A 21586-nucleotide genomic window follows, 5' to 3' on the forward strand; every position below is an offset into this window, starting at 1 on the left:
GCAGGCTCAGCTGCCATGGCTCATGGGCCCAGCCGGTCTGCGGCACGTGGGATCTTCCCGGACCGGGGCACGAACCCGTGTCCCCTGCATCGGCAGGCAGACTCTCAACTACTGCGCCACCAGGGAAGCCCCTTTTTTTTTTTTTTTTTTTGATGTGGACCATTTTTAAAATCTTTATTGAACTTGTTACAATATTGCTTCTGTTTTATGTTTTGGTTTTGTGGCCCCGAGGCACGTGGGATCTTAGCTCCCCACCAGGGATCAAACCTGCACCCCCTGCATTGGAAGGTGAAGTCTTCACCACTGGACTGCTAGGAAAGTCCCACAACTCACTTTTCAAACTTAGTGTTATCTTAGTAAGGCTTTATGTACTATTTTTCTCTAAATTACATTGAAATAAAACAAGTATTACATTAAAAATGTTTGCTCACTACCTAAGATCATCATGCATACCACCGTTATACACATACCATGCTTTTGGAGAAATATGAGTTAGAAATGATTGGGGTTAATCATTTTCTAGGCTTCCTGTTTTGAAAGGACTTTTTATTTTTATTTTCAGAGGTTTTATTATCTCATGTTATAAATAAATAAATAATAAATAGTCCTTGTTTTATAAATGAAAAGCAGAGCAATTTGCTGATATTTGTTAGGCTACATGGGAAACTCTATCCTTTAGCTTATTATTTTGCATAATTATCTGATTAGGGGAGTTGACAGGTCCTGAAACCATTGGGAGGTAGTCAGCTTGTTGCAGGTAGAAACATAACCTCCTCTCCTAGGTCCCTGTGGTTCATATGTTGCTAGCAAAATGGCGGTAAGGGCTGTCTTTGATATGCTTCCTTCCCTTCATGTACTCACAGAATTTGTCAGTAGCGTAGGGGAGTATTACAGATATACTGTGAGAATTGGGAAAAAACTGCACTCAGCTATACATAGTGCCATGAAAACTGGAAGTAAAGAATAGTGACAGACAATGAGAGAGAAGGTAAGAAGCCAGAAAGCATACATCTTGGATAAGAGGGAAGGTTAAAGGAGTAGGAAAGAGGAAAGATGGAACTCTGGTTCCAAAATATACCAGGTGATGGGAGTAGTCAGAGTGGTGAGACTAAAGTATGAAGGTCAAATAGGATAGTCTGATATGGGTATGTAGGTGTGTTAGTCATCTATTGCTACATAACAGTTTACCTTAAACCTTAGTGGCTTAAAACATTTATTATCTTACAGTTCCTGTGGGTAAGGAATTAGGAGTGGCTCAGCTAGGTGGTTCTGTTTCAGGGGATCTCATGAGCTTAAGATGTCAGTTAGTGCTTCAGTCATCTGAAGACTTGAGTGAGGCTGGAGGACCCTCTCTGCTCATATGGAAGATCCACATGAGTGACAAACTGATTCTGGGTATTAGTAAGAGGCTTCAGGGTATCCCCTCTTGGGTTTTTCCAAAGGCCTGCTTGAGTGACCTTTTGACATGGCAGCTACCTTCCCTCAAAGTTGACAATCCAAGAGAGCAAGGTAGAAACTGCAGTGCTTTTTATGACCTGACATTGGAAGTCACATATCACTTCTGCCACATTCTATTCGTGTTAGAGCCAAGTCACTAAGTCCAGCCCAAGTTCAAAAGGAGAAGAATTAGTTTTCACCTTTTCAAAGGAGACACTTCATTAGCCTTCTCAGCTAAGCAGGACTCTCAGTTCCACCTCCCTATACTGCAATGAGGAAATTCTCCCTAGGTAGAGAACTAGATGATCATGGAACTCACTTGCGGAGTATCCTTCTCTCAGGACTCAAAGTCTTGTGTTGCTTGTTTTCCAATGTCTGAAAATAGTTGTTCCATAGGTTGCTGTTTTTCTTTTTTTTTTTAACTCCAATTTTATACTTGTACATCAGGCAGGCTGATTTGTTCCAGTTGTTGGTATATCAGACGTAATAATCATCTTTCTGATGAGGAAGGATGAGTTTTATTTTTACTGATGATTCTTACTTCAGTTTTCCACAGGGTTTAGTTTACCTTTGCCTATATGGTAGCCATTGTAAATGTTTCAAGATTTGAAATAAAATTAGAATAGAGTAGTTGTCTGTTAAGATTAGTATTGTATTCTATCACATTTGTTGTTAACTGTTACTTACAGTTTGTCTCTGCTGTTTCTACTACCTCAACAAGGTCTTTGGTAAATAGCATTTAATAGAAATTACATTGAATGCAAAATACCTTATCTTCTTCCCACAAACTTAAAGTCACTTTTTCATGAGTTTAAATCAGCATTGCTATTGCTTTGACTGGGCGTTTTAACTCAGTTGCCTAGAAATTCTATTTGGAGAAAAGCTTATCTGGCTTTTTTCTGGATCTATGCTATGCCTAAGCTGCTATTATGTGCACATTTATACCCATGTTCTTTGTTATTTTTCTTTAGGATTCCAGACACTTGAATTTTCTGACAACAGAGCAAGCTCTGGCTGATTTTGCAACGTTAATCAAATACTTGAAAAGAACAATCCCAGGAGCTAGAAATCAACCTGTCATTGCCCTAGGGGGCTCTTACGGTGGCATGCTTGCAGCCTGGTTCAGGATGAAGTATCCTCATTTGGTGGTTGGGTAAATGCACTTACGTTGGATGTGAGCACTTTCTTAATAATTGTCAAGGCAACCGTAGGGATTTGTTTTGGGTAAAACATGTTCTATTCTGTTGTACTGAGATTTTTCATTTCTATTTCATTAACAGCTGTTATTTTTCTCACCATTTTTGTTCAATATAAGTTTCAATTTTAAAACTTGAATTCGATGAGTTACATTTTTTTCTTTTCTCCTTCCTTGGACTTCTTACCATTTAGAGCTCTTGCATCCTCTGCCCCCATCTGGCAGTTTGAGAATATGGTACCTTGTGGTGTATTTATGAAGATTGTAACTACAGATTTTAGGAAAAGTGGCCCAAATTGTTCAGAGAGTATCCGCAGGTCCTGGGATGCCATTAGTCGACTCACAGAAAAGGGTAAGCTTTAATTAAGAGAATGGAATCTTGGGATTTTTTACCTTTTAAGTATAAAATTTAACACTTCCCACTTTCTAAGTAAACTTTTTATATATTTAATTATAACATATGTATTTAAATATAACATATAGAAAAGTACACAAATCAAAATACACAGCTTGGTGAATTTTTGCAAGGTGAATATATAGTGTAATGAGTATGCAGATCAAGAAATCCCCTCAAGCCCTTTTCAGATACTACCTCTGCATTTATCAGGCTACACTATCCTGCATTCTAGAACCATAGATTAATTTTGCTTGCTCTTGAATTTTTTAGTAATCAGAATTGCATAGTATGTATTTTTTGTCTCTGCTGTCTTTTGCTCGGCACTGTCAGATAAATCCATTTGTATTATTTAGTTGTAGTTTATGCATTCTCATTGCTCTATATGTTCCATTTATTTATTTACAAAAGGGAATGATTCAGAATACTAATTCTGGTAAGCTTCATGAAGATAGGCAACTTATCTATCACGAGATTAACCAGTTCTAAAAATATTTTGTTCAATGTTGAAAAAGCATTCTTGGAGAAACTGTATAGAAGACTGAGTTTTCTAAAATACCAAGTGAAGAATGAATGATCTGTAAAGCGCTTCTGTTGAGCAGTGCTTATTAGATTCCAACAATTTGATTCTATTCTCAGGTACTGGCTTGCACTGGCTTTCTGAAGCCCTTCACTTATGCACTCCATTAACAGAATCTCAGGATGTTCAGCATTTGAAAGACTGGATCTCTGAAACCTGGGTGAATCTGGCAATGGTGGACTACCCTTATGAGTCCAACTTTTTACAGCCTTTGCCTGCTTGGCCTATCAAGGTAATAGGAAAATGTCCTTTCATCACTTTTAATCACATACTTCTCTCTCTCTCTCCTTTTTTTTTTTTTTTTTTTTTTGGTGCATTCTCTGACTTTCAACATCAGAGGAAGTCCTAGTGACAAAGGGGCTCTGAAGTTAGTCAAACCTCAAACCTAGGCAAATCCTGGCTTTTGTCACTTTCTGGTTCCTCAAACTTGGACATGTTACCTAGCTCTTCTGGACCTCAGTTTTCTCATTTGAATAATGGAGATAAAATGCAGAGATTACAGAGTTGTATGAATTACAACTCTTAGAACTAAGAACCAACTCTTAGAAATAAGACCAATAGTTGCTGTTAATGGAATAATTACTATGTACCAAATTCTGTGCTCTGCACTTCATATACACAGTTTATATATGTGAGACACATAGAGCTATATAATACATGGTCTGTGCTTAATAAATCGCAGCTGCTATCAAAGTGCTATGATTCAGTCAACTGCTAACACATTCTAAGTGCTACATATATCATAAAGGCATGATCCCCACACAGCAAGGTAGAGTGGAAAGAGCACTGACTCTGGTTCCTTGTTCAGAACTACCATTTACCAGCTGCGTGATCTTGGGCAAGTCTGTTCTCTTCTTGGGCCTCCGTGTCTTCCTCTGCACAATGGGATAACAATACCTATGTTCTCAATAGGGATGTGCTGAGGATCAAATAAAATATTGGATGTGAAAACACTCTGGAAAATTTAAAGACACTTGACACAATAAATTTTAAGGTTCTTTTCATGCCAGAATTCTTTATTGTATGTGTTCTTTTTAAGCATTCCTTTGTAAAGAGCATTCCTCTTAGTTTTAAAAACAAAAGCTGGCCAACTTGATGGTTATTAAATTTAGAGAATACAGCAGACTCTACAGCTAGAATGAATGCTGTGAATGTAGGTAGAATTGGTAATACAAGAACCAGGTTTCAAAAGCACTTTTAATTTAACTGTCCCTTTGAATTATTAAATGCACACCTTGTTTAAAACTTTGTAGCCTAAATGGAACAAGATCATTTGCTATTAGAGATATTTTTCTTCATCTAAAAAGTAGAATGACCAGTGAGTATATTGCACATAGCAAGCCAGAGGTAAATGCATATTGAATTAAATTGAATTTTGACAATACAAAGTTATTTTAAAGAACAGATCTCTCTCATGGTAAGAAAACCTAGATCAAAATAATGAGAAAAAACTAAATCCGAACCGATGAGTCTCCATAAATGTCTATGTGCTAATAATGTCTTATCTTTCTGTATTATTTTACTATTTACAAAGCACTTTCATATATACTATCTCATTTAATCCCCACAAAAATACTGTGGGAAAAAAGAGTTATAATTCCAGTTTTATGGAGAGGATATTTAAGCTCAACTAAGAGGTAGTGGTAGAGGATATTTAAGCTCAACTAAGAGGTAGTGGAAGTGGGATTTGAACTCAAGTCTACCATTGTTCAGAGGCTATGATCTTCTCCCACATTGCACTGAACTAGAAGACTTGACTGAAGATTTGGGTAGATTGCTGGCCACAGTGTGACAACTATCAGATTTAACTTTGAACTCTGTGTACAAAGTGAGAATTACATTTGCATCTTTATGCCCACTTGGAGAACAACTGAGTTGTCAGATGATAAAAACATATGGGCAATTCCCTCATTACTTAGAATAGGGGTTGGCAAACTTTATGTGTAAAGAACTATATAGTAAGTATTTTAGGCTTTGTGGGCCATGTAGTTTCTGTCACAGCTACTCAACTCTGTAGTTCTAGCAGAAAGTAACCATAGACGATATTTAAATGAATGAGGAAGACTATGTTCCAACAATACTTTATTTATAAAACAGGCAGTGGGCTGGCTTTGGCCTGGGGCCTGTAGTTTACCGCCCTGACTTAGAAAAAATGCCAGAGGAATACAGCTTTTTAATATTCATTTGTTTATGATTTGGAACAGTGAACAGTCTAACTGGTTTTATCTCCGCTTCTTTAATGTTCCTTTTGAGATATTTTGCTGTTGAGTCTTAAACGTAAATATATATTCTATCCTCTCTCTCTCCTAAATAATCACTCAAAATTAGTGGAGTATATCTCAAATATTTTGTCATCTGTTTTTGATTTAGCACAATCTTTCTTTTATCTTTTGTGTACATATGTATTTTAAAAGTTTATTTTATTTTTTTTTATTTTTATTTTTTTGCGGTACGCGGGCCTCTCACCGCTGTGGTGTCACCCCGTTGTGGAGCACAGGCTGCGGATGCGCAGGCTCAGCGGCCATGGCTCACGGGCCCAGCCGCTCCGCGGCATGTGGGATTTTCCCAGACTGGGGCACAAACCCGTGTCCCCTGCATCCACAGGCGGACTTTCAACCACTGCGCCACCAGGGAAGCCCAAAAGTTTATTTTTAAGGCAAGATAACTTTGTGTCTTTGCCTCACAATCACCTTTCACTTCTTTTTTTTTTTTTTTTTTTTGTGGTACGCGGGCCTCTCGCTGTTGTGGCCTCTTCCGTTGCGGAGCACAGACTGCGGACGCGCAGGCTCAGCGGCCATGGCTCATGGGCCCAGCCACTCCGCGGCATGTGGGATCTTCCCGAACTGGGGCACGAACCCGTGTACCCTGCATCGGCAGGCGGACTCTCAACCACTGCGCTACCAGGGAAGCCCACCTTTCTCTTCTTTTATCCAGGACTTGTTTTTGTCATTTCCTCCAGTTAATATTTTTTTTTACCAACTTTATCCTTTCTTTTGACATACTAAGGAATTCTTTATTGCTTATGATATATTTATAATTCTGTTTCCTGCCTGCAGCCCACCGAAAGTAATCTCTCTTTGACTTTTGCTTGAGAAACTTCCATTGCCTACATCTATCTCTAATTTTATCCTATCTGATTTCAGAATTTTTCCACTACATGCCTCTCTTCCCAACTCTTAGCTTCAGATCAATTTCTTTCACTGTTCATTCTGTTTCTCCTTTCTTGACCCCCCTCTCTGTTCTCCCAACCCCCTAATCCCTGGAACACTACCCAGTTGGGGACTGCTCTTTCACTTGGATAGTTCCATTTAACCAGGACTCCTCCTCCCTCTGATACACTTCCTCCTTTTTAAAGGGCTGACAAACAGTCGTCCTTTTCTGAGCCTGTAACTCAGGCTTAGGATGGTGAGATAATATGTAATAGTTGGGTTATGAAAAAAGCAGATGATTTCCAATTCTGCCTGGACCTTGTACAGTTCTGAAGTATCCACATGCAGCAACTGAATGCCATTTTCCATGTCAACTCAAATATCATTCTTTCTAATTTATCTTTGAGCCATGCACACTCAGACTCCATTTGCTTTTGTTTACTGTTAACAGAAGCTGCAACATTCATGCAGAAATAATCATGGACTTGGCTGATAGAACACAAGGAAGAAGAGAAAAGGGAAATAGAAAACCTCTGTGTCATTTGACTGCTCTGTCAGCATAAAAACTGCTAGTTCTCAGTTCTCAGCTTAATGACCAGTTTTAAAGGATACTGTAGAGTTTGTCTATTTTGGAATCATTTTTCAGCTGATAACTCACCAAATCTTTTGGCTTAGCCTCCTGAGCATGCAGATAGATACAGTGAAATAATAAGATATAAGATGGAAAATCTCTTCCGTTTGTCTTGGTGTTTGATAATGTATGCGACCTCTCTGGGTGGTTTAAGCGGTTTAGGTGCATTCTATGAAAAGGGAGCTTTTAATGACAAAACTAATGTGATTATCTGAGTGAGGGTGAGAGGCGTATTGAAGCCTTAGAGAAAGAAAATCTGTTAGAAAAGCTGAATGTATCTGCTTAATCCTTTCTCTAATGTGGATGGACCATACTCTCTGAGAAGAGATGGATTTTTTTTTTTTTAAACCTATCTTCTTTCCTTCTCCTTTAAAAACATTTTCTTTGCCTTCTTTTTCTCTCTTATTCAAATGCTTATCCTCATAGGTACAGGGACACTTAAAGCTTTTAAACAATTCATTATCTTCACTTTCTCTGGTGTACATGGGTCAAAGAGCAGAACCTAAATATTTGGGTACAGAGTTGATTAGTTTGGTACTAAGATTACAATGTTCTACTATCTCCATAATTTCTACACTCTTTAACACAGAATTATTAAAATGGACCTCTTATGCTCTTTTTACATTTTTCCTGAATGTTCACATTTGTTCTAGGAAGTAGAAAGTGAATTAAGTCTGTCCATTTCCTGAACCTCATTTTGCTCTACTCTTTTACAGTTTCCTTTTCACTATTGCATAATAAGAAGTTTTATAATTTTATATTGCCACAGAATCCCTTCTATCTAAGTTTCTACCTAAAACAAATAAACTTAGAAAAATATAATCTAAGAATAAAAAAATATTTGTTTAAAAAATTAAGCATGAGGCTACAGGTATGTTTAGGTACTGTACGTGTTGTTATTTTTCTCTTATATTATAACTTCTAGGTTGAGTGTGTGTAGTGTAGTGGTTACAAATGGAAACTTCAGAGTGGGTCTGCATTTGAATCCCCGTTCTGCTACTTCCTAGCTGTTTGACTTTGGAGAAGTTTCTTAACCTCTCTGTGCTTTAATTTCCTCAACTGCAAAATGGGGATAATAATAATTATAGTGCTTCTTAGGGTCATTATGAGGATTTAATAGGACCTGGTGTATAGTAAGCACTAAGTTGATGCTAGTTATATGCATATAATTGTTATTATATGATATCAAAGAGATATTCGTATACCAGGACTTTGTAGCCAAAGTTTGGGTTCAGAACTTATATTCACAGTTTTAAATTTGTGTGTCTGTAGCAGACCTCTCTGAGCTTATTTCCTTCCCTGTGAAATGCAGATGGTTATTATATGTTTCTCCCCGGGTCATTGTAGGGAAAGCACCTGACCTCAAGGAATAGTCAATAGTTTTACTAGCAGACTCAGCCCCAGCTGCCCCCTTATCAGTAGATTTATAGTCTAAGTAGGAATGCTGTGCCTTTTGTAGAAATTGTTTAGAAGATACTGTTTGCTAGTGTCTACAAAATAAATGGAAAGTGTAGTACAGGGGCTACCTCAGTGCTGAGTATTTCGGATGGCAGTGGTTGGCAGAGAAGCTTTCCTTGTCTGATTAGATGACAGTCCCTAAGTAAATAATCAACAAACCAAGTGCTTGCCCTCATCAGATGGGTAATACCTGCAAATTATCAGGCGTAAGCTGAAGTGTTATATGAGGTTGAACCAAAAATGCCAATATTTGTGTTTGACTTATAAACATGGCAATTTCATATGGTTCGGCTTAACATTTACATATTTTGTGTATCCTATAGATCTTTAATAAAAGTATATGAATATATCCTGTTGAATTACTAGTCTTTAAATAAGCATGGGAATAGTGCTGAGGTTTTGCTAGTATAATTTAAGTATTTTGGGGAAAACTTTATTTACTCTTGGCTACTAAAATTCTTAATGGAATTCCCTCAGTATCCATGGTATCCTCAGGGGATTGGTTCCAGGAGCCCCTGTGTATACCAGAATCCATGGAAGCTCAAGTCCCTTATGTAAAATGGTGTAGTATAGTCAGTGGGCCTCTGTATCCATGGGTTTCCCATCCGTGAATTTAATCAACCTCAGGTGGAAATGTCCATGCATGGATGCCAAACTTGTGGATATGGAGGGCTGACTATATATTTATTGAAAAAAATCCGTGTATAAATGGACCCACTCAGTTCAAACCTGTGTTTTTCAAGGGTCAACTGTACATAGAGAAATGTAGAGAGTGTGTCTTTTATCTAGAGGATGATGCTTAGACTCACAGAACCTTTGAGTTAGAGAGGAAATTTAGAAACACCTAAAACAACAAAATTCTCTTATTTTAAATATTTGTAAACAAATTTTAAGTGATATTTTTCAGGCCTACTGTCTATCTTACTGGTAGAATTATCAGCTGGTACTTCCTTCCTATAAGGCAGTTTGACATGATGTAGCAAAGGCCTAAAAAATGTTTATTTCCTTCAATAATTCCTCTAAGAATTTATCTCAGGAAAACAAGGGTAGATAGGTAGATAGATAGATAGATAGATTTAGCCCCAAGGATATTTATTGTAGCCTTACTTGCAATAGTAAAAGATTGGGGATGATTCAAATGACCAATTATAGAGTTTCTTCAACTATTCCTCAACTCCCCATCCTGATTGCTCCCCTGTGAATTTCCTCATGTTGGTCAGTGTCCTTATTAGAGTGTGGTGCTCAGAATTGGACACAGTACTCCAAGGGTGCTCTGACCTCACAGAGGACAGTGGGCCCAGGATTGCCCTTAATCTGGACATGGAATTTCTATCAGCAGAGGCCAAGTTTCTGACCAGGATGTTCTCTCTGTGTAAGTGGGGCTGCCAAAACCCAAGTATTGTCAGCTGGTGCCAGTCCCCAGCCATGCTTGTGTCTCTTAGGGAGTGACAGTAACTGCTGTTTGCAGAGATGGCTATTCATAGGGACTCCTTTTCTTTGCCTGACAGAGGCCCAGTGTTCTAGCTCTGAGAGGGGATCTGATGCCAGCATGTGAGTCACACTCACTTGTTACTGTTCTCTTCGAGAGTATTAGGCCACTTGCTGCTGCATATCAGCACTCCCTTCTCCCCCTGCCCAGCTTGCACTGTCACCCGGCCTCATCTACCATGCTGTGCTTGAACGTAATGCTCTTCTCTGCATTGCATGGGTCTACTCCGTAGTTTTGTGCTGCATTTTGAAAGAGCTAAGTCCAGTGGGGGTGTCCACATGCAGGAAAGAATGCTGATCAACTGTTGGCATTAGATAGTTTAATAAATTCTATGATTGGTTCTTGATTTCCATATATTCTTGAGTATTTCTAATTGGCATATTTCTCAGGAACATTTTCTGAGAAAAGGGCTATGCAATTAGGTATTTTTGACTTACCATGAATAATTGAGAGTTGTCAGAATAGCAAAACAATCTTTTGCCTTTTCTCTTCAACATGCATTTCCTTATTGCTTTAGGCTTGATAGGTTTTTGCAGCTTTCAGTTTAGTTCAGTTCTGTTTCTTTCTTTTTTTTACATATAAATTAATTTATTTTTAGCTGTGTTGGGTCTTCGTTGTTGCACGGGGGCTTTCTCTGGTTGCGGCGAGCGGGGGCTACTCTTTGTTGTGGTGCGTGAGTTTCTCATTGCGGTGGCATCTCTTGCTGCGGAGCACGGGCTCTAGGTGCATGGGCTTCGGTAGTTTTCACGCACAGGCTTAGTTGCTCTGCGGCATGTGGGATCTTCCCAGACCAGGGAAGGCATTGGCAGGCAGATTCTTAAGCACTGCACCACCAGGGAAGTCCCAGCATGGTTTTTTAAATTTAAAAAAAAAAAAATTTTTTTTTTTTGGATTCTACATATAAGAGAGATAGATCATATAGTATTTGCCTTTCTCTGTCTGACTGATTTCACTTAGCATAATGCCCTTAAATTCTACCCATGTTGTCACAAATGGCAAGATTTCATTCTTTTTTATGGCTTAATAATATTCCATCATATACATGTACCATATCTCCTTTATTCATTCATCCGTTGATGAACATTTAGGTTGTTTCCATATCTTGGCCATTGTAAATAATGCTGCAATGAACATGGAGATGCATATATCTTTTCGGATTAGTGTTTTTGTTTTCCTTGGGTAAATACCCAGAAGTGGAATTGCCGGATTTTATGGCATTTCTAGTTTTAAGTTTTTGAGGAAGCCTCCATACTGTTTTCAAAGTGGTGTACCAATTTACATTCCTACCAACAGTGCATAGGGTTCCCTTTTCTCCACATCCTTGCCAACACTTGTCATTTTCATAATAGCCATTCTAACAGATGTGAGGTGATATCTCGTTGTACTCTTGATTTGCATTTTCCTTTTGATTAATGATGTAGAGCATCTTTTCATATACCTGTTGGCCATCTGTATGTCTTCTTTGGAAAACTGTCTATTCAGATCTTCTGCCCATTTTTAATAGGATTTGTTGTTGTTGTTGTTGAGTTGTATGAGTTCTTTATATATTTCGGATGTTAGCCCTTTATCAGATACATGATTTGCAGATATTTTCTCCCATTCAGTGGGTAGCCTTTTCGTTTGTTGATGGTTTCCTTTGCTATGCAGGACGCTTTTAGTTTGATGAAATCCCACTTGTTTATTTTTGCTTTTGTTGCTTCAGGAGTTGTGGCTCACAGGCTCTGGAGCGCAGGCTCAGTAGTTGTGGCACACAGGCTTAGTTGGTCCGCGGCATGTGGGGTCTTCCCAGACCAGGGCTCGAACCTGTGTCCCCTGCATTGGCAGGCGGATTCTTAACCACTGTGCCACCAGGGAAGCCCCCCATTGTATATTCTTGATTTGTCATAAGTTAATTGACCATATATGCATGGGTTTATTTCTGGTCTCTCTATTCTGTTTCATTGATCTACGTGTCTGTTTTTATGCCAGTACCATATTGGTTTTTTTTCGTTTTGTTTTTTTTTTTTGCGGTACGCTGGGCTCTTACTGTTGTGGCCTCTCCCGTAGCGGAGCACAGGCTCCGGACGCGCAGGCTCCGCAGCCATGGCTCATGGGCCCAGCCGCTCCGTGGCATGTGGGATCTTTCCAGACCGGGGCACGAACCCGTGTCCCCTGCATCAGCAGGCGGACTCTCAACCACTGCACCACCAGGGAAGCCGCATATTGTTTTAATTAATACAGGTTTGTAATATAGTTTGAAATCAGAGAGTGTGATGCCTTTACCATTGTTCTTTCTCAAGATTGCTTTGGCCATTTGGGGTCTTTTATGGTTCCACACAAATTTTAGAATTTTTAATTTTATTTCTGTGAAAAATATCATTGGAATTTTGATAAGGATAGCATTGAATCTGTATATTGCTTTGTGTATGGATATTTTAACAATATTAATTCTTCCAATCCATGAGCATGAAATATATTTTCATTTATTTGTGTCTTCTTCAATTTTTTTTTTTTGCGGTACACAGGCCTCTCACTGTTGTGGCCTCTCCCGTTGCGGAGCACAGGCTCCGGACGCACAGGCTCAGCAGCCGTGGCTCACGGGCCCAGCCACTCCGCGGCATGTGGGATCTTCCTGGACCAGGGCACGAACCCGTGTCCCCTGCATCGGCAGGCAGACTCTCAACCACTGCGCCACCAGGGAAGCCCAATGTCTTGTATTTTTTAATATATAGGTCTTTCATGTCTAAAATACCTCCTCCCAGGTATTTTATTCTTTTTTGTTTGTTTGTTTTTTGTTTTTTTGTTTTTTTGGTGGTACGCGGGCTTCTCACTGCTGTGGCCTCTCCCGCTGTGGAGCACAGGCTCTGGACGCGCAGGCTCAGCGGCCATGGCTCACAGGCCCAGCCGCTTCACGGCACGTGGGATCCTCCTGGACCGGGGCACGAACCCCTGTCCCCTGCATCGGCAGGTGGACTCCCAACCACTGCGCCACCAGGGAAGCCCTATTTTATTCTTTTTGATGTAATTGTAAATGGGATTGTTTTCTTAATTTCTCTTTCTGATAGTTCATTATTAGTATATAGAAACACAGAAGATTTTTGTATGTTGGTTTTGTGTCTTGCAAGTTTACTGAATTCATTGATTTTTCTTAATAAATTCATTAATTTTTCTAACAGTTTTTTTTTTGGCCACACCACACGGCTTGTGGGATCTTACTTCCCTGACCAGGGATCGAACCCATGCCTCCTGCAGTGCAAGTGTGGAGTCCTAACCACTGGACTGCCAGGGAATTTCCTCTAACAGTTTTTTGATGGAGCCTTTATGGTTTTTTATATATAATATCATGTCATCTGCAAATAGAGGTAGTTTTACTTACTCCTTTCAGATTTAGATGCCTTTTATTTCTTTTTCTTACCTAATTGCTCTGGCTAGGACTTCCAATAGTATGTTGAATAAAAGTGGTGAGAGTGGGCATCCTTGTCTTGTTCCTGATCTTAGAGTAAAAGCTTTCAGCTTTTCACTGTGAGTATGATGTTTGCACTGGGCTTGTCATATACAACCTTTATTATGTTGAAGTATGTCCCCTCTATACCCAGTTTGTTGAGAGTTTTTATTTTTAATCATAAATAGATGTTGAATTTTGTCAAATACTTCTTTTGCATCTATTAAGATGATCATTTAATTTTTATCCTTTATTTTGTTAATATGGTGGTTCACATTGACTGATTTATTGATGTTGAACCATCCCTGCTTCCCTGGATAAATCCTACTTGATCACGGTATATGATCCTTTTAGTGTATCATTGAATTCGGTTTGCTAATATTTTGTTGAGGATTTTTGCATCTATGGTCATCAGGGATATTGGCCTGTAATTTTCTTTTCTTGTGGCATTCTTATGTAGTTTTCGTATCAGGGTAATTCTGGCCTTGTAAAATGAACTTGGAAGTGTTCCCTCCTTTTCTATTTTTTTGGAAGAGTTTAGGAAGGATTGATATTAATTCTTCCTTGAATGTTGGTAGAATTCACCTGTGAAACCATCAGGTCCTAGACTCTTGTTTTTTTGAAGGTTTTTGTTTACTGATTCAATCTCCTTACTAGTATTCAGCCTGTTTGGATTTTCTGTTTCATCATGATTCAGTCTTTTTTTTTGGCTGTACTGCACAGCATGTGAGATCTTAATTCCCCAACCAGGGATTGAACCTGTATCCTCTGCAGTGGAAGTGTGGAGTCTTAACCCCTGGACTGTCAGGGAAGTCCCCCATGATTCAGTCATGATAGGCTGCATGTTTCTAGGAATTTATGCATTTCTTCTAGGTTGTTGAATTTGATGACATATAATTGTTTATAGTACTCTGTTATGATCCTTTGTATTTCTGTGGTATCAGAAATACATAGGATCTGTAGTATCTGTAGTATCTCCTCTTTCATTTCTGATTTTATTTATTTGAGTTCTCTCTCTTTTTCTTGGTCACTCTGGCTAAAGGTTTGCTAATTTTATTTTTCAAAATCCAGGTCTTAGTTTTATTAATTTTTTTTCTATTGCCATGCTCCAGACTGCAGTGTTTCCTGGAGGGGAGCTTTACATGTGTCTGGTGCCCTGGCTTTTATGTCTGGCACCCCAGTTTTTGTGGCTCCCACCCAGGGGACACCCCTTGATCACCTGGCTCTGGTGGCTGGGGGGTTGGGTCTTACATTCCTGAGTCCCATGGGACTGTGCTATTGGAGCTCTGGTTCTTGTCAGGCTGCCACCCTCAGGGCACTGCATAGACAGCAGACTGAGGTACACCCCCTAGTCTTTTTGTGAAGGAGACTTCTTTGCTTGTTTGGAGCTTCTGCCTGAGGGGCAGGCTTCAGGTTTAACACGTATTTAGTGGCCTGCAAAGCTGCTCTTAAGGGATGTAGGCCATGGATGTCATCTTGGTGCTTTCCCTCTGCCTTGCTTCAGCTTGCTGATATCACCTAGAAAAGAGCTTATACACTCATCTGGAGCCCTGTTTTTTGTGACTGCCCAGTGGACACTTCCAGATCACCTGACTCTGGTGGCCAACAGGGCTTATGCTTGCAGTCCCACAGCACTGTATATATTTGCATACTTTTAAAAGCTAGTGCTTGAGGGTCTGGCTTCTAGTCATCCTGAATGAAAGGGCTAAGATCCTCCCTTTTGGGATGCTGACAGGTTTTGGCATGTCCTCAACTACTTGGAGTTATTAAAAATATAATAGGCTGCTTGGATAAGCACAAAGGTTTGAAAGACACCCAAGAGCTAAGGCAGGGTTGAACAACAAGGGTCATCTCCTACACGAGGCCACTCCTTCATGACTGGGAGAGGTGGTTTTTTCTATTATATAGAAACTAACACAGAGAGTCAAACAAAATGAAGAAATAGAGGAATATGTTCCAAATGAAAGAACAAGATAAAACCTCAGAAAAAAATCTTAATGAGAGAGATATTAATTTACCTGATAAAGAGTTCAAAGTAATGGTCATAAAGATGCTCACTGAACTGGGGAGCAAGAATGGATGAACACAGAATTTCAGCAAAGAGATGGAATATCTAAAAAAAGTACCGCATAGAAGTCACAAAGCTGAAGAATACAATAACTGAAAAAAATTACACTGGAGGGGTTCAACAGCAGATTAGATGAAACAGAAGACAGGATCAGTCAACACAAAGACAGGGCAGTAGGACTTACCCAGTCAGAGCAGCAGAATGAAAAAAAGTGAAAATAGCTTAAGGGACTTATAGACTAACATTTACATCAGGTGGTCTAACGTTCACATCATAGGGTTCCCAGAAGGAGAAGAGAGAGAGAGAAAGGGGCAGAAATCTTATTTGAAGAAATAATAGGTGAAAGCTTCCCTAATCTTCCAGATCCAGGAATCCCAGAGTGTTCCAAATAAGAGGAATCCAAACAGACCCATACCAAGACACATTATAATTAAAATGTCAAAAGTTAAATACAAGGAGAAAATATTAAAAAACAACAAGAAAAAGCAATTTGTTACAGGCAAGGGAGCTCCCATAAGACTATGAGCAGATTTTTTAGCAGAAACTTTGCAGGCCAGAAGGGAAAGACACACTATATAAGGTGCTGAAAGAAAAAACCTTTCAACTAAGAATACTCTACCTGGCAGTTATCATTCAGAAGTGAAGGAGAGATAGAGTTTACCAGACAAGCAAAAGCTAAAGGAGTTCATCACCATTAAACCAGCCTTATAAGAAATGTTAAAAGGTACTTCTTTAAACTGAAAAGAAAGGGCACTAAGTAGTAACAAGAACTCATGTGAAAGAATAAATCTCACTGGAAAGGCAAATATATAGTAAAGGTAGTGGATTAATTACTTACAAAACTAGTATGAAGGCCAAAAAAATCAAAGGTAGTAAAAATAACTATGATTACAGTAACTTGTTAAGGATATACAAAAGAAAAAGATGTAGAATGTGACTTCAGAATTATAAAATGGGGGAGTAATAATGTTGAGCTTTTCAGTGGGATCAAACTTAAGTTGTTATCAACTTAAAATAGACTTTTATCAATATAAATTGTTATATGTAAGCCTCATGGTAACCAGAAAACAAAAACTTATAGTAAATATACAAAAGATAAAGAGAGAGGAATATAAACATACCACTAAAGAAAGTCATCAAGCCACAGAGGAAGAGAGCAAGAGACAAAGAAAGAAAGGAGCTAGAGGAACTACATAAACAGCCAGAAAACAATGAACAAAATGGCAATAAGCACATATATATTAATAATTACTTTAAATGTAAATGGACCGAATTCTCTAATCAACAGACATAGAGTGGTTGAATGAATAAAAAACCAAGACCCATCAATATGTTGCCTATAAGAGACTCACTTTAGATGTAAGGACACGAACAGACTGAAAGTGAAGGGATGGAAAATGATATTCCATGCAAATGGAAACCAAAAGAAAGCTGGGGTAGCTATACTTATATTAGACAAAATAGACTTTAAAATAAAGACTATAATGATATACAAAACAGTGTGTTACATAATGATAAGGGAGTCAATTCAACAAGAATATATAACATTTGTAAATATTTTTGTGCCCAACATAGGAGAACCTAAATATGTAAAGCAGATATTAACAGACCTAAAGGGAGAAATAGACAGCAGTACATGAACAGTAGGGAACCTTAATACCCCACTAACATCAATAGATAGATTATCCAGGCAGAAAATCAATAAGGAAACATTGATTTTAAACAGCACATTAGACTAGATGGACTTAACAGATATTTATAGAACATTCTATCTCAGAGCAACAGAATATACATTCTTCTCAAGTACACATAGAACATTTTCTAAGATAGATGAAATGTTAGGCCACAAACAAGTCTTAGTAAATTTAAGAGGATTGAAATCATATGAAGCATCATTTCCAACCACAGTGATATGAATCTAGAAATAAATTACACAAAGGAAACTGGAAAATTCACAAATATTTGGAGATAAAGCAACATGCTATTGAACAACCAATGGGTCAAAGAAGAAATTAAAAGAGAAATTTAAAAACTACCTTGAGACAAATGAAAATGGAAATGTAACATACCAAAATTTATGGGATGCAGCAAAAACACTTCTGGGAGGGAAGTTCATAGTGATAAATGCCTACCTCAAGAAAAGTCTCTAATAAACAATCTAAATGTACACCTCAAGGAACTAGAAAAAGAACAAGTGAAGCTCCAAGTCAGTAGAAGGAAAGAAATAAAGATTAGAGCAGAAATAAATGAAATATAGACTGTATACTTCAGCTTTAACATCACTATCTAGGGTTCAATATTTGTTTATAAATTTTTTGAGGTAAAATTTACATACAAATTGTGTGTTGTTTGTTGTATAGTCCAGACCCCTATGAAGATAAGAAATATTTTCATAACCTTGAAATTTCCCCATGTCCCTGACTAGTCAGTCCTGCCTTCGCTCCCAACCCCAAGTATTACCTGTGACTTTTAGCTCTGATTATAGTCGAGTGTTAGGAGTATTTTGAACTGGGGAGCTGCCTGATATGCTTCTTATAATGTTACAGATGTAGGAGCTTGGTGTAGTTTTTCCAAAAGAAATTTCATAAATTTTGCATTTTCATAAAAATATAGTCATTCATTCAGCAAACATTTAGCTGCCAGATGCCTTGCTAAGTACCATGGGAGACATTCTGGAATCAAATGAGTGCGGTACCAGCTCTGATAGAAATAAGCACAGGATGAGGAGGCACAAAGAAGGGAGTGATTTAGTTCTCCCTGACTTGAGGGCATAGGCAACAATGGCCTCATAGAGGAGGTGACACTTGAGCTGCGTTGAAGAAGATGAGTTGGTGTTTGCCAGGCAATAGTGGAGTGGGAAAAGGGCATTTCAGTGTGAGCGAAGGCAGTGAGGAGGGAAAGAAGTTGGTGTGGTGGGAATGGTTTTGCTAGGCTGGAGCAAAGGCTGCAGAAGATAAACCTAGAGTGGTAAGTGGGGAGGACTTTGCATACCATGCAAATGACTTTGGTTTATTTCTGTAGTTTGGGGAGTAATTTGAAAGGTTTATTCATTTATGAAGGTGGTTATATGCAATAGATAGAAATTGTCAGGCAATGCCGTTAGATGCTTAAGATTGTTTTATGATCAAATCAAACTCATATTTCTTCTTTGTTTTATTAAACTGTAATTTTATATTTTTATTCGACTCTTCTCCCTTTTATCTCTCTAAAATGACAGGTAGTGTGCCAGTATTTGAAAAATCCCAATGTATCTGATACATGGCTGCTGCAGAATATTTTCCAAGCTCTGAATGTATATTACAATTATTCGGGCCAGGCGAGATGCCTGAATATATCAGAGACAGCAACCAGCAATCTGGGAGCCCTGGGTTGGAGCTATCAGGTAAGTGTGTATATTTCCCCAAGCGGAACTTACTTTTCACTGATATGGTTGTGCTATAACAGAGAATTTGCAAGATTTTATCACCTGGATCCAAATCTGAGTTCTATTACCTTATACTTTGAGACTATGGATAAGTTTCCTCATTCATACATTCATTAAATACCAATTCCATTTTTTTTTTATTTTACTGAAGTAAAGTTGATTTACAATGTTGTGTTAATTTCTGCTGTACAGCAAATTGACTCAGTTATACATATATATATTCTTTTTCATATTCTTTCCCATTATGGTTTGTCACAGGATATTGAATATAGTTCCCTGTGCTATAGAGTAGGACCTCGTTGTTTATCTGTCTTATATATACTATATATACTAGTTCAGTTTGGTATTTAATCATCACAGAATATATTCTGAGTACTTACCACAAGTCAGGCACTTTTCTAGGCTCCAGAGACACAAAGGTAAATGAGATACGATCTAATCATCAAATATAGCTTGGTGGAAATGATAGGTAACTAATGGTTACAATAGATCTTGGTAAGTCCCATAAAGGTAGCATTTTATGGACATAGAAAAGAAGGGGGAGTCTAACTTGATTCTGTCTGAGCCTCCATTCATTCCTTCATCTGTACAATGAGACTAGTAATAATAATAGTAATACTTTCCTCCAGAGTTGTTTTGAGGATTAAATGTGATAATAGATGTGAAATGAAGCAGTTTGCAAAGAAGGAATGTATAGCCCCAACTTCTGTGACTTCTCAGCTGAGCCTTTCCAGGAATAATGAGAGGTGGTATGGCATAAAGAACAGGGACTCTGAAGCCAGACTCCCTGAGTTCAAACCCTGGCTTTACTGCTTACAGGCTGTATGATCTTGGTCAATTTCTTTAACATTTTATGCCTCATCTTCTCACTGGAATCTCTCCTGGTTTGCTTTTTCAGACCTGCACAGAAATGGTCATGCCCTTCTGTTCTAATGGTATTGATGACATGTTCGAACCTCACTCGTGGAACTTTAAGGAATTTTCTGATGACTGTTTTAAACAGTGGGGTGTGAAACCAAGGCCCTCTTGGATCCCTACTATGTATGGAGGCAAAAACATCAGTTCACACACGAACATCATTTTCAGGTGAATTTTTGCTGATCCAAAGAAAACTTTGGTTGACGGAGACATTTTTAGAATAGCTGAGAAAAGAGAACCAGGAAAATGCTGCACAGTTACAACAATATAGAATACAGCAGTGGTATCCATCATGTTTTTCTACTTCTTGAGAGACAGAGGATGCTGAGAGGTGATATGAATTTTTGCTCTATTACCAATATGCTTAAAGGCTTAAAAACAACAGCAGCAAAGTTAAAATATTAAAAAAATACTCTCCAACACAAAGTGAAGCATCATCTGTTGTTCTCAATTTGTGTTACTATTGTTATCAATGATAATAAAAAATTTTAATATATATTTAACAAACACTTTTGAAGTGCCCACTCTGTTCTGTCCCAGGCACTGTATGAGGCACTTTAAATAAATTACTTAATTCAATTCTCACAACAACCCTTGGAAGCAGTTTTTATAGTCCCTTTTTTACTGAGGAGAAAAGTGAAGGTCACTGTGAGCAGTCACTTGCCAAAACTCATCCAGCTTTGTTTTAGTTACCAAGTGATAAAGTCAGTTTGCAACCTTGGTGTGTCTGACTACAAAACCCGTGTTTGTTCTTCTGTTACACTGCTGCACTAGTAGTGTCATATTTGGTATTGGTTCACGTTGGAGTTAATTGAGTAGACTCTATGTGTCTGATTGCAACTTCAAAATTTCCATGTTTCGGCTTGAATATTAGGTTGTTAGTTATTAAAATTGCAACCATTTAATTAAAAATTTCCCCAAATCTATATGGAGATAGTAGAGAGATACCTGTACATATCCCTTAAACGGGACCTATTGTTTAAATTGTAAATGTCATTCTTTTACAAACTCTTCTAAACAGAGTTACATTTGACCTTCTAGACATGGCCAATAGCTTTTAGGAGTGAGGAATGCTGTTTTGACTGAAGGATCACTCTCTGGGTTTAGGCCAGTGGCACTGCCCATTTTGCAAAAGAGCCTCTGTCTTATTGGGTTCATGATATTTTCTCACTCAGTAGGGTACCTGCCCCCACTGTATGGAAAACTTAAAGATTCTTTTTAATTTCCTGAAATTGTTTTCCTTGTCCTCAATAGGAGTCTGCAAAACTATACTTTTCATCTCAACCTTATGAAGTGACAGTTGAGCAAATAAGTATATTTAAGGTATTTAAGGAAACTGCCAAGTTAGGATGTTTGAAATCAGGAAAACATGAAAGGACTGAGAGGACTGAAAAAAGCTTACGTATAAGCCTTGGGTGTCCA

General features: G+C 38.3%; 1 protein-coding gene across 2 annotated transcripts in view; it reads left to right on the forward strand.

The window, feature by feature from the left end:
• The window catches only part of PRCP (prolylcarboxypeptidase), a 72499-nt gene that overhangs the window by 42750 nt on the left and 8163 nt on the right, over window positions 1-21586 (forward strand). For both annotated transcript variants that reach the window (XM_082660181.1, XM_082660180.1), the window contains exons 5-9: window positions 2409-2590; window positions 2827-2984; window positions 3666-3838; window positions 19040-19204; window positions 20145-20332. In XM_082660181.1, coding sequence (XP_082516307.1) covers window positions 2409-2590; window positions 2827-2984; window positions 3666-3838; window positions 19040-19204; window positions 20145-20332 — 866 coding nt within the window. The remainder of the gene's footprint in view (window positions 1-2408; window positions 2591-2826; window positions 2985-3665; window positions 3839-19039; window positions 19205-20144; window positions 20333-21586) is intronic.

Source organism: Grampus griseus, assembly GCF_964374135.1.
Source record: "Grampus griseus genome assembly, chromosome: 8".
Taxonomy (NCBI): domain Eukaryota; kingdom Metazoa; phylum Chordata; class Mammalia; order Artiodactyla; family Delphinidae; genus Grampus; species Grampus griseus.